At 38.7% G+C, this 13,381-nt stretch overlaps 1 protein-coding gene across 1 annotated transcript in view; it reads left to right on the forward strand.

Moving 5' to 3' along the window:
• LOC106874159 (serine/threonine-protein phosphatase 2A 55 kDa regulatory subunit B alpha isoform) overlaps nt 1–13,381 on the forward strand; it is a 66,122-nt gene that overhangs the window by 1,759 nt on the left and 50,982 nt on the right. The window contains exon 2 of the mRNA XM_052975640.1: nt 2,572–2,640. Coding sequence (XP_052831600.1) covers nt 2,572–2,640 — 69 coding nt within the window. The remainder of the gene's footprint in view (nt 1–2,571; nt 2,641–13,381) is intronic.

Raw genomic sequence — 13,381 nt, forward strand, 5'->3', positions numbered from 1 at the left:
ATTTAAGATCGGAAAGTAGCAGTAGTTTAACGTTTTTAATTTTCTTTCATGGATCTTGTTAAATTTCTTTCAACTACTATATTATTTTCAAAAATTGTAATTATGATGTAGTTTTGTATGCTGATGTCGAAAATCGCATTCATTTTCCGCCTTAGAAATCAAGTTACAGGCATTTAAAACAAGCGGGTGAAAATTTGAAAAACTTCAAGTGGTTGGAAGAGATCTAACCAGGTTCTCTTTCTAAAATAAGTATATAATATATTTATATATATATATCGTTGCTAAGCCAACCTGTGAAGCGTAGCACAGGGGTGAAGGGGAAAAAATAATAATAAACCTTGTGCTACGAAAGAAAAGCAGTATTATATCTGACATTAATATTCTATATTTGCTTTTTTCCTTCTCCCCCCATCAGCAAGCAATTATTCCTTATTAGCTCTTGTTTAATAGAGCTTGCATTAAAATTAAACGTCGGCACTAACTTAAAACTATTTAAGAAAGACCCCAAAAATAATAATAAGGCTGCATGAAACCAAGTTTTTTTTTTGTCCTTTCCTCTTTCATTACAAAAGAGAAAGCAACGACATGGTTTCTGGATTTGATTTGATTTTATTTCCCAGCAATCCGTATCAAATGACGTCACATGATTCCACTTCTGGCCTGAGTGCGCCATTTTGAAATGTCGATGGTAGGGGTAATAGTTATTCCTTTACCATCGTAGGTCTGCCATTTACGGTTCCTACATTATTTTACTAACCACAGCCACTTCCCTTCTCCTACTGTTGGATAGTACAATTATTTCTCCGTTTACGATGGCGGGTAAGGAAGCTAACTTGTAACATTCATTAGGCTCTTTACGCGATGTTCGCCTCTTCTCATTTCTTCTTTCTCTTCGTCTCTCTGTTCTCTCTGTCTATCTCTTGACGCATGAGCATAAGGATATCGATGTACATTTCATGTATGTATATACATATATCGATGTATGCATATGAAACATAAATGGATATGTCTATATTAATATATACATACATGTCGTATATGCATATACATTAAAGTACACACACACATGTCTGTATGTGTGTGTGTGTGTGTGTGTAGCTTTGCATCTGACAATGTATGTGTATAGTTATACTGTTTGTGTATGTGTATATGTACACACACACCTGTGTATATATACACTCACACCTGTGTATATATGTGTAACTCTATAGCTATGCATGTATATATATAATATATATAGCTATACATCTTTTTCTATGTGTGTGTGTGTACGGTTTTACATCTGTGTATATTCATAATCTGTATAGCTGTATGTTTGTGTGTGTATGTATGCACATATATGTATATCTTTATATTTGTGTATGTATATATAGACCTAAAGGTTTATACACATATATATATGGAAAGCTATATATATAGCTTTATACCTGTGTATATCGATGTATAGCTTTACATCGATGTGTTGTCTCTCTAGACATACACACCTTTACATCGATGTACGTATATATGTGTATATGGTGGTACATCAATGCATATATCTCTGCATATCTGAGTGTAAGCATGTATAATATGCGAAAATATCCGTGTCTGCAAGTATGTAAGCAAAGTTTTACATCTGATGTAAGAGTGTGTATGTATGTGTGTATACACACATGTAAAAATCCATTCATACACACACACACACACATAGACAATCGTATGTATATATATATGTGTGTGTTTATATAACTTGGTGCATGTGTACGCATATAAGCGCACGCGTGTGTATGTCTGCATGCATGTTTGTGTGTATTTGTATAGCTATGTATGAACAGCTATGCATACATGTCTATTTGTGTGTGTGTGTGTATATATATATATATATATATATATATATATATATATATATATATATATGCACACATATATATCATCGATTTTACATCAGTTTTTCCTTTGAGGCTGTTTTATGTCTGAATGCCCTTCTTGACTGCAATGATACAATGCATTTATTTTAAAATCTGGGATGCTCACGGTATAATATTCATTATTTGTCTGTGCAAACCTACATAGATCTATACATACATGTATGCATATATTTGTCTGTAACCTATACACATACACTCACTCATCTGTGTGTGTGTGCTGAGGCATGTCTGTGTGGTTAAGAAGCTCAGTTCCCAACCACTTGGTTCAGTCCTACTGTGTGCCACCTTTGGCAAGTGTCTTCTACTATACCTCTGGGGTAACCAAAGTAATGTAAATGGATTTGATTGACAAACTAAAAGAAGCCCTTTGTGTGTTTGTGTGTGTGTGACTTGATATCTTGTGAGTGTTGTATGCAAGGGTCACCAGCATTCAGGCAGTGTCCTTCATTTCTAATCTTACATCAAATGAAAACCTGTCCAGCTGCAGGGAAAATATCACTTTACTTGGAAGCAAGTGAGAACTGATCACAAGAAGGATATCCATCCAGCCATAGAACATCTGCCTCAACAAATTCTGTCTGGCCTATGCAAGCATGTGATATACAACGATATACAATGTCAGTATGTAACCTATAAACATAACATACATCTTTGTCTTTTGTAGGTAATGGTGGGGAGATCCAGTGGTGTTTTTCTCAAGTGAAAGGTACCATAGAGGAAGATATCACTGAAGGTAGGTGCTATTACATGATTTTGTTTCATTTTTCTTTATACACAGCACTAGCAACCTGACCGGTTTCATGACCTTTAGTGTTTCTTGTTACTGTTGTTGTGTTACATATCTTGGGTCACTTTGTCTAGATGTGGTAGTTCTCATTAATACAAGGATCTCAGAGATGCGCTTATTTGCCCTCTGCCAGCTATAAAGGTTTATGCTATCTTCAGTTAGTCCTGATTGAATAGCATTGCAGTTCTGTTTCAGAATGGTCTTGATCTGGAGGCAAGTACACTTTTCCAAGTCCTGTTTAAGTTGATGGTCCTGGATATGAATAGCAGTGAAGGTCATTGCATGTTTTCATTAAGGGCTGTTTACTGACTGGGGGATTTCTTTAGATGCTGAAAGACATTTCTTTGAAACTCCTGTTTATCAGTGTTTCCTAGCTATTGGAATGGTATTTCGCTCATATATGTTGAAGTAGCTGTTAGGAAAGTGCAGAATCCACTCAAACTTGCTTCAACAGTTCCAGTTGTCACCTGGGTATCACCTGAATTTCCCTAATGCATTTCTGGATTTGGACAAACTGTAGCAGGTGATCTATATTGTATTTAAATTTTCATTTGACTTACTGATAATTGCAATATAAATTGTCCATAATGCCAGTTAGTTGGCTATGCTGACCACAAACTTTGGGACTTGACTGTCAACCGAGGCAAAACTAATAGAAAGGGATCTGGTTACTGGAAGCTAGCTGCATGTTTTGTGACAAACATTTCAAGAACTAGATTAGCAGACTTTTTAAGTGGGGAGTACTGACAAGGACTGTCATCAGGTCATCACCAACAACAGGTGGTGAGTCTTACTTATGAGAAAAATTATTGGAATCTGTTAGTTTTAGAAAAGTTGGTAGTTATAGAGAACAGGAGAGCAGTAGTGTAGCTATAGGATGGAAGGACGAGGAAGCACTTTGGGGTTTACTGTGTAAACGGTGGAGGGAGAGCAAATTCAAGAGGTTTGCTGTGAAAGCCTGTATAAGGGCATAGGGTCAGCAAATTCAAGGGCTGTCCTGGCAATTAAGGAGGAGCTAATCAATCAATTAGAAGAGATTCATAGAAAAGGCATTGCAAACACTGTTCTAGTAGCAAGTACAGCCAATGACCATTTCTTCATGGAACATGAAGGATATATTTGTGCTGGGGTGTTTTAGCTGAGAGAAGGGGATGAAAGGCATTTGATGTGCCTTGGTATCAAGAAGGGCAGTGTGAAAAAAACAAAAGACAAAACAAAACATGTTCATCTTCGACTAACTGCAATGGGCATTGCTTCTTTGATTCCAAGCACGTTTTTTTACTTTGCCAAACTGTTTTGTGAGGAGTGATAAGTGAAGGTGGTGGACATTGATACCTCTCTTGACAGTCTCCAGCGAATCTCATCTGAACATGTAGAGTACTGCAAAAAGCTGATTTCGGCAAGCAAAATAGGAGATAGTTTGAACTGCTCTGCCAGGCTAGATGACTCTGTCTTGTAATAAAATTTATTACATGTCTGGCTTGCATGCTGCTACTGTTTGGTCTACTAAAACTGGCAGTAATTGGAAAGATTCTCAGCCAGGTGAGTTGACGGAGGGTTGAAACAAGAGGAACATATAAAAACAAAACAGCTTTGGGTCCATAACTCAAACTAAACACAGATTATAGCAAAGGTAATTGTCAAAAGTGAGGTTGGTATTTGCAGTTGGAGACAAATTTATGCTTTCCCTAGGAAATCTATGCCTGACAATGTCTACCTTGTGCAAAACCTCATAAAATGAGTCAGGAATACATCTGGTTTTGGTGGGTTCTTGATCAATTTAGATCAATCTAAAGCTTATAACAAGATTAAACCTTTGCTACTTGGGGGCTTTCCTAAATGCAGCTGGTTTCACTTTCATCTTCTGAGCCTAGATCGCTACAATGTGTAGCATCATCTGTTTGGTAGTTAAACTAAATGGTCACTTATCTAACCCCTTTTTCTCTTTTTTTTATTTTGTTTGCATCATGTGCTAGGTCTGTCAAGGGTCCCCTATTTCCTTTCTCCTGAATGTTTTGGTGCTTGAGCCATTGCTGCAGAAATTTGAGATGTTTAGGAGCTTCTTGCTTGAGCTGTGTGTGTATATGCAGATATCACCATTCTTTGTACCAGACTTGTTGGTATTTGAGTTGGTAGGCACCATACAGGAGGTGTACAGTGAGATCACAAGACGCACATTAATTGTGGGGAAAATTGTGGACTGGCAGCTCAGCAGCTAGAGATGCAATATTTTGTAGGCTTGTGGCATCTGTCACTGGTCTGAGTATCTGGTTAAGGTGCTTGGAGTTTGGTTGCAGACCAGATCTTTTGAATGATAAAGGGCTAAAATAGGTTGTAAACAAGGTAACCACTCACACTCAGAAATGGGTTGAGTGGAAGCTGTTGCATTTGAAAGTTAAAGCAGTAGTGGCTAATACTCTCATCACTTTGGTGTACAACCACTTGAGTGTTGTACTTTGTTCAAACAAAATGCTACTACAGTAGAGTGTGTTCTCTTTCACTTCATGCGAAAGGGTCAAGTTCTGCTGGTCAAGAGATCTGTCTGACGCTAGCAACAAGTCCAGGAAGTTTCAGGATGCTGTGGTTAGTGATGTGTAGGCACATGTTAAAGCTCATCTCCTTGATTAGGCTGTAATCTTGGTTTAAACACACTGAGCTTGAGCTTTTGGCATCTAAAATGTTGCATGGGGCTCCTTGCACTCTTTGCCAGCCAAAGCAATGTGGTCAACAGAGCAAGTACTGATTTCTATAGAAGATTAATGGAGGATATAAGCAATGATGGTTTGGGAATGACTTGAACTCTGTTACACGGGACACTGTTTAGGACAGATGCTCAAGACTTAAAACTCTTCGCAACTAAAGTTGTCTGAGATGTTTGGAAATGAAACCGTTTTGCACGCTATCAATCAGAGTACATGGATGGCAGGTTTGTAAGCTTGTGTCAAGTAATTTGCTGTCATATACATGAAGGACAGATCTGGCTATCAGCTGAGTCTATGGCGAAGATTGGTAATTTTCTTCTGCCTGGTGATTACATCAAAAGAAGATTTTTGGTGGATGTGCTTAGTAAGCTAGATTAAGGACAAGGTTTCCCTCGGAGACATTGCCTAGCAGTGTGTGTGTGAATAAAGGGTGTGGGAGAGCTTCTAGATTGAAGTGTCACACTAAACCAGGTATTCTATGTGGTATGTTCCAAATTAACCTGGGTGGATTTCCTCTCTGATCTTTTTCTAGTTGATGTTACCGTTTTGTTTTCACTTTCATTTTACTCATTACACCCACTCGCTTTTTTCTTTCTCTCTGTAATTTCGTCCTTGTATTGTTCCTACATCTTAGGGTCCTTTGGTTCGAAGCCAGGACAGATAGAGGCCTTTCATCCTTGCAGGACCGAAAACTAACAAGTACCGGTCAAATATTGGGGTCGATTTAATCGACTAACCCTCCCCTAAACGTCTTATCTCCTAACTTATGGCCGAATCGTTAGCGTGTTGAACAGAATAGATCAATTTCGGTTGAGATCGTCTTTACTCGTCATGCCTCGGGGGTCGGTAAAATAAAGTACTAGTTAAAGTACTAACGTCGGTTTTAATCATCTATCCCCTCCTCTCAAAATTACTGGCCTTGTGCTTGAATTAGAAACAATTATCGAGGGTGGTGGATAGGCAGAATTGTTACAGCGTCGGACAAAATTGCCGTGACTGAATTCCTTCCGGGTTCAAATCTCACCGAAGTTAACTTTTACTTTTTCATCCACCCAGATTCGATAAAATAAAGTACCTGTCCCAAGCCTCGGCTTGGTCGATTTCACAGACTAACCCACTCCACCCTCAAAAACTGCTGGTTTTTGCACCTAAATTTAAAACCAATCATTTACATCTTGTCCTAACATGAATAAGCTCCATTTAAATTTGTTGTCTTTTTTTTTTACTATATTATATATATATATATCGTTTTTTTTTTCTTATCACTTTCCATTCTTTATGTCTTCGTCTCTCTCTCTCTCTCTCTGTATGGCTATGTCTGTCTGTTTGTCTTTATTCAGCCATTTGTGTGTCTCCCCCCTTCCCTTTTTGTCCACCTCCTTTATCTCTCCATCTATCTTATCAGCCTGTTTGCTAATATATACATCTATCATATCTTTTTTCTACCTATGTCTATGCTTGTCCGGTTTATCTCACGTCTGAATGTCCGCTATGAATGTTCGTACGTCTCTGCGCGCGTGTGTGTATCTGTCTGTCTGTCTGTCTCTTACCTTCATTTCCGCTTAAAGCATTACTAACGTTTTATTATATGTATATATATATTTTTTATTATTCTTTCTCGATTTCATATCGCATTGCCGCTTGCTATGATGATACGACTTAGCGGTAATAATTGTCACTGTTCCACAATGAGAGAACAATTGTACTTTTTTTTTTTTCACTGGTTACACTAATAGCATTGTGCTAACTGTAATATCACTAGCTATAATGATTAGTAACCACTTATTGAAATATCATTGGCAGCACTGATTAGCACAGCGGTTATTCGTAACATCACTGGCTATAATAATTAACACGGAAATTACTTGTTAATATCAGTGACTCTAGTTTTAGCTGGATTGTCATAATTGTGGTGTCACTGGCTGCAATGATAGGTGTTGGCACGCTGATAATTGTAATAACACCACCGGTTGCAGTGATAACTCGGTGTCTGGCTACAATGATAGCAGGCTGGTGATAGTGATCGGTGATACAGATAATGGTTGTTATATTTTTCTGTATTAATCTTTCATCGCCTGGCCGAAGCATTTTTCGTAAGTCTATTCTAAACGCCCAGATTTTTTTTTAGTTGTCCCTTGTTTCATACGTTCTGAGTAATATAAAACCTTCTATTCATAAATCCCAGTTTATTCTTTGCTGAGGGGGGAAATATGTATAGTATATGATGCATAGATGCCGGGGAAATATGCCATACACAGGACAGGGTTAAGGAAATGATTACTGATCTCATGATATAACTGGTATTAATTTTATCTGTCTGATCGCTACATTTCTCGACAGCTCTCTGCTTGTTTTGGTTATGATTGGATACTGGACTCGCTGTTAAATGATAATGATCTACTGCAGACTTGTGTGTATGTGTGTCTTCTCTATATTAGGGCAACAGTGGCACACTTGGTAAGGCTGCTTTGCAGTTGTGTTGTCGCTTAATACAAGGTCAGCCTCGATTTTGTAGAAGGCGTTCAAACCGTGACTGTTCTGTCTTTCTGGAAGGTATCGTGTCGGTAGGACTACAATACTTGAACAGCATAAGCTGTGATTTAAGTGGGATATATTTTGCAGCCATAATTTTTAGTAGGTCGAGAGACAGCATAAAGGCTCTCGCACCAGCTTCGTCGTGCCTTGCCTTGCAAGAAGTTTAATTACGTCCCTTTGCGTTTTGTTTTCGAATCTAGACGTGGTTGACTTTGCTTTCCATTCTAAGGCTCGGGTGGTGGTGCTGTCAATAAAATACCAATCAAATAATAAGTTCTGTTCGATCAACGAACGTATGGGTCTTGCGTCGATATTAGTAATTATCAATTAATGGAAATTCTCATTAATTTCGTTGCAATATGTCTCTTACGATTGTTTTAAAAAAATCTGTTTCCTTTGCCGCTTCCAAACGAATATATTCACGTAACCCCCCTCCTTTCTCTGTTTTATTTATTTAATCGTAATTTTCGCTTCATCATTCGTATCCCAACACCCCGCATCAAACTAGGACGCGGTGGTTTTTTTTTTTCTTTTCTGGGGTAGGGATTGGCTAGTCTCTTCATTGCACTGAACAAGATCATCCCTCTTTCCTTTAATACGAAGTATGTCCCTTATCCATCTCTTTCTCTGTAATTTTTATATTATGACTCTTTCCCCTCTATTCCTTCATTATTGCTAATTACGAACCCACCACTTGGTGTGGAATATTTTTCCATGTGCTGATAGGATCTCAAAAAAAAAAAAAAAAAGGGAATTGGGTTAGAACTAGCTTACAAGCCAGTTCAGTATACTATAGTTACGCTTGGGCAGACTTGGTGATTATAATATGACAAATATATAGTTATTGATTTTCTTCATGAGTCGGCCCCTGAACTGATTTTTGATGTCCGACTCACCTCCCGCCCTCTCTCTTATCTAGGCTCTGCTCTGTTTACCCAGCAGCAACACGCGTATATATGTATACATACAAGTTCAACTCACATACACACACAATTACTTATACGGCATGTTTTGTACCCTATATATATACACACACACACACACACACACATATATATATTTGTGTGAGTATTTGTTGAAAAGACTTCACAAACTGTTAGTTTCGCAGAACGAATCAATTGAAGTTTTTCAGCTTCTATAAAACACTAATTTACTCTACCTCTGGTATTCGAGTACTATTTTTTTTTTGCTGCCTATGTACTCACGTGTGTGCGTGCGCGGTCGCACTTCTGGGTTAGATAATTCCGTTAAGAATACATATCCGCCATCTCATGTTACAAGTTTTCGTAACTCTATAAATGATGTTTATCAAAACAGTTCCCCCATTATTTCGTTGAATTCGAAGGAAGGGTCTCCACTCCGGCTCTCATTTCGAATGAGAACATGTTGGAGCCATGTTAGACAGACACTTCATTGCAGTGGTTTTCAAACCGACAAGCACCCACTCCTCTACAAATATTTCTGAACGTGCTTTGTGCCCCACCCACCTCCTATTAAGATCGAATAAGAGTTTGTAGTCATATAATCTCAACATCTTAATTTTTATTATTAAAGATGGTACTTTGCCGCTTCCCCCCCCCAAATATATCTTCACATGCCTGTCTTTGGTGTCGAGTGCACTTGGTAATTGTGGGGAAGTAGGTTCGTTTTCTCCACTGGGCATTTTCGCTGTTGATTGACACCCTGACTTTTTCTAAGAATATATTATTTGGACACTGTTGGTGTATATATTGGACCATACCAAAATAGTTCTTACCATTTCTAAGCTGATGATTTGTGATTTTTGCTTCTATTTCTAGTAGAGTTGGCGACTGTGTTCAGACTCTTATCTGCAACACTGTTGTATGTGTGTATAGTTGTAGGTGTAACCCCTATGTTATATACATCCCAGGGGATTCTAGAACTTCAGTAAATGTTTGACAGGGATATGGAGATATATATATATTTCAATCCTGAACCAGTTTGTCTCTATAAAAGACTATTGCCTCTCTCTCTCTCTCTCTCTCTACACACACACTGCAACGAATGTAGATAGGTATAAGCAGACAATCTTTTTCAAATCACACACACACACACACATACATACATGTATCATCTTCAAAAGCTGTGAAATATCACAGCTGGAATATTTCTTTTGATCAGAGGTGTGTCTGTTCGATCTTTGATCAGAGGTGTGTCTGTTCGATCAGGACTGATTGTCAAGCACCTATCCCAATATTCGAGTACTGATGTCTCATTCACTATCGTATCTGCATTGATATTCGTTTCTCCAGAGATCCACCGCCATTCAGAAATAAATAAATAAATAAATATTCTCGTTTGAATGAAACAACCTACTGTTTTGTCTTCTCTCTCTCTTTCTGCTGCTATTACTACTACTACTACTACTACTACAACACCATCTCGTGCCCATCAGGCATTGCTCGCCACTTCCGACCTCATCTGGAATCCGCCCACCATTAATTACGCCGACTCTTCTGTTTCTTTTTTTCTTTTCTTTCGCCCGCCCTCTTCCTACATTCCTCAACGTCAAGTCCCATGAAAGCGATTTTCCCCACCACCACCGTCTCTTTCTCTCTCGCCGTAACCAACCTGTTAATTTTTATTCAGTGCCAATCATCATCATCATCAGTTAAACACTGATCAATAAGAGAAACTTCCCACGTGCTATGAGCGAAGTTCTTTCTTCTCCGAATCGACGGTGAAAAATATGGAGTGTACATCCATATACAGCAGCTAATTATTACACTATCTTAGATTTTACACGGAAACAAAAATTCACACACACACACGCACACTATTCATCCATATGGATTGATAACTATATGTATAAGATACATATATGTATGTATTGCAGTGTATAATTTTGATGCCTGATCTCTAAAACTGAAAGTAAAGCACTCCTTTTAAAATAACTTATGTGCCGATACAAATGGCATAACCGGTGTGAATATTAATATGATAAATATAGGTATATATATATATGTGTGTGTGTGTGCGTACATGCATAAATGCACATGTGGACTGCAGAGCTTTGTAGATTGTCTTTTAGTGGTGCGATTATCTCATTTTGCCTACCAAATACCCACCGTATCTTTCCGTTTCATATTCCATAAAGATTAAACTGCACCCATTGAAAGAGGCGCCTTTGCCATGTTACGTACGAACCAGTGACCGAAGAGCCTGTAAAATAATATAGACCATAAGTAGCTGGGTTTTTTTTTCGTTAATATGGTCACAAGTCGAAACGGGTGTGAAAAAAAAAAAATAATGCCGTAAGCGAACTGTATTGATACAGGCATACCTCAAATTACATTGTTTCGAGTTACGTCTTTTTCGAAAACAGGTACCTGAAAAATATATAATTTTTTTTTTTTTTTTTTTTTTTTTTTTTTTTTGGCGGGGTGAGTGGAAGAAAAAAGGGTGGGGGTATCGCTAAATGGTGTCAATATTTCCACTTTGTGACAGCAAACTGAAAGAATGCCATCTTTTATGATACTAGGACTGGAACCGCGTGTTCTGTCGGTTGCAACACGTTCGCTTTCCTCTCTCAAGTTTGTACATAATGAAATATCTTGTATATCGTTTATAGGTCATTATGTAGACCCGTTAATTTATTTACCGTACACACAAACACATCCGATGTATGTGTGTCCATCCATGCATATTCCTTTGCGCCTGTGCTCCGTATAGAATGTTGGTCACATTGCTGCTGCTGCTTCCCTTGGGGGTGGGGGCGTGTTGTTTCTGTGACTTACGAGCATCCCTGTGTTTGTCCATTTCGTTCGATACTGAAATGACTGTGCGCGCACATAGATGTATATATATAACCACCTGCTTGATATGATTGTGTATACGAAGCCTTTACACACACACACACACACACACACAGAGCCTGTGATGCTTCTACCAAGCTGTCACCGGTGTTTGATGTCTGTGTCCACAGTGCTCCAATTCTTTCAATCAGAACCGTATCCCCCCCCCCACCACCTCTTGTCAGTCGGAATTGAATTAAAATTTTATTTTTAGACTTGTAGAATCTTCGCGACTGTTTGAGCTCATTATTTTGTTTTATTTTTGGCCAACGCTGAGAACACCACTAGATTTCGTTTTGTCTACTCTTGATGCAGCATCATCATCATCATCAATTATTACCGTCATTATTTTCATTATGTCATTGTCACCGCCATTGTAATTAACACCCTCATTATCGTCATTCCATCAGTCCTTTGTTGGAATTACACCCGTAATTTTGACACATAAAGAATTTTTTTCTCTCTTTGGCAAAAATTAAAAGAGTAGGTAATTTTTCTAGATTGTTAATTTTGACATATTTTCTAGATTAATTTGATAATGGTTGATGATTGTTGTCGACTTTATCTTTCACCTTTCCAAGTTCGATAAAATAAAGTAACCCCACTTCAAGTACTGGGGGCACTCTCCCACGTTTTATGCTTTGTGCCTGTGTTAGAAAATTATTTTAATTCTTAGGGGCTTCATACCATAAGCTTAATAAATCTTGTAAAGGAAAAGCAAGGTACTTGCTGTACACACACACAAAGCATATTATAAAGATGGGGTTGAGTTACTACATCAGTCCGAGACCTGTGAATGAATATCTTGCGACCCCATAAATAAATTCAGCCCCTTGATTTTTAAGAGGAATTTTCCCGCCCAGGATCCCAAAGCGCGCTTGTTCTTCCTTGCAAAAATTATTTCGCAGACTGTATACGCGTGCACGCATGCGTGCACACAGTTCGCCAGGCACTTAGGGAGGGCTTCTTAACGATTTCTTCCATGGATAACGAACCCATCTATCTGAAGAGACAGTCATCTCCACCAGGTGGATGGTCAGCAGAGTCCACCCTTTCCGTTTCTTTTGTTTGCATGGACCACACGGAACTTGTTGAGGCAGATTTTCTATGGCCGGTCGCACTTCCTGTTTCAAAGCGATGGAGGATTTCCTTGTGGCCAGACATGTTTTTGCATTCAAAACCAGAAACGAGCAGCGTTATCTGTATGACGGTGGTGCTCATTTACAGCAACGAAGCTAAGACAAGGGTGCGCGCACGCACGCACTTATACACGATGGGCTTCTTCCAGCTTCCGTTTATTGAGGTCACTCACAACAAGGCTTTGGTCGGTCCTGGGTTATAGTAAGACATTTGCCGAAGGTGTCACGTAGTAGGGACTGAACCCGAGAACACATGGTTGAGAAGCAAGCTTCTGAAACCACACAGCCACATTTGTGGGGGAAAAAAAAAAAAAAAAAGGGTTAATCCCTCGCGACATTTTGTCTACTGCTTGTCGGTATCCACTGATGATAATCCTTTCTATTTTAGGCACAAGGCCTGAAATTAGGGGGCAGGGACTAGTCGGTTATACTGGCGCTTATTTTAACGACCTCGAAAGGAAGAAAAGGCAAAGTCGACCTCGGCGGAATTTGAACT

Source organism: Octopus bimaculoides, chromosome 22 (genome assembly GCF_001194135.2).
Source record: "Octopus bimaculoides isolate UCB-OBI-ISO-001 chromosome 22, ASM119413v2, whole genome shotgun sequence".
Lineage (NCBI taxonomy): Eukaryota > Metazoa > Mollusca > Cephalopoda > Octopoda > Octopodidae > Octopus > Octopus bimaculoides.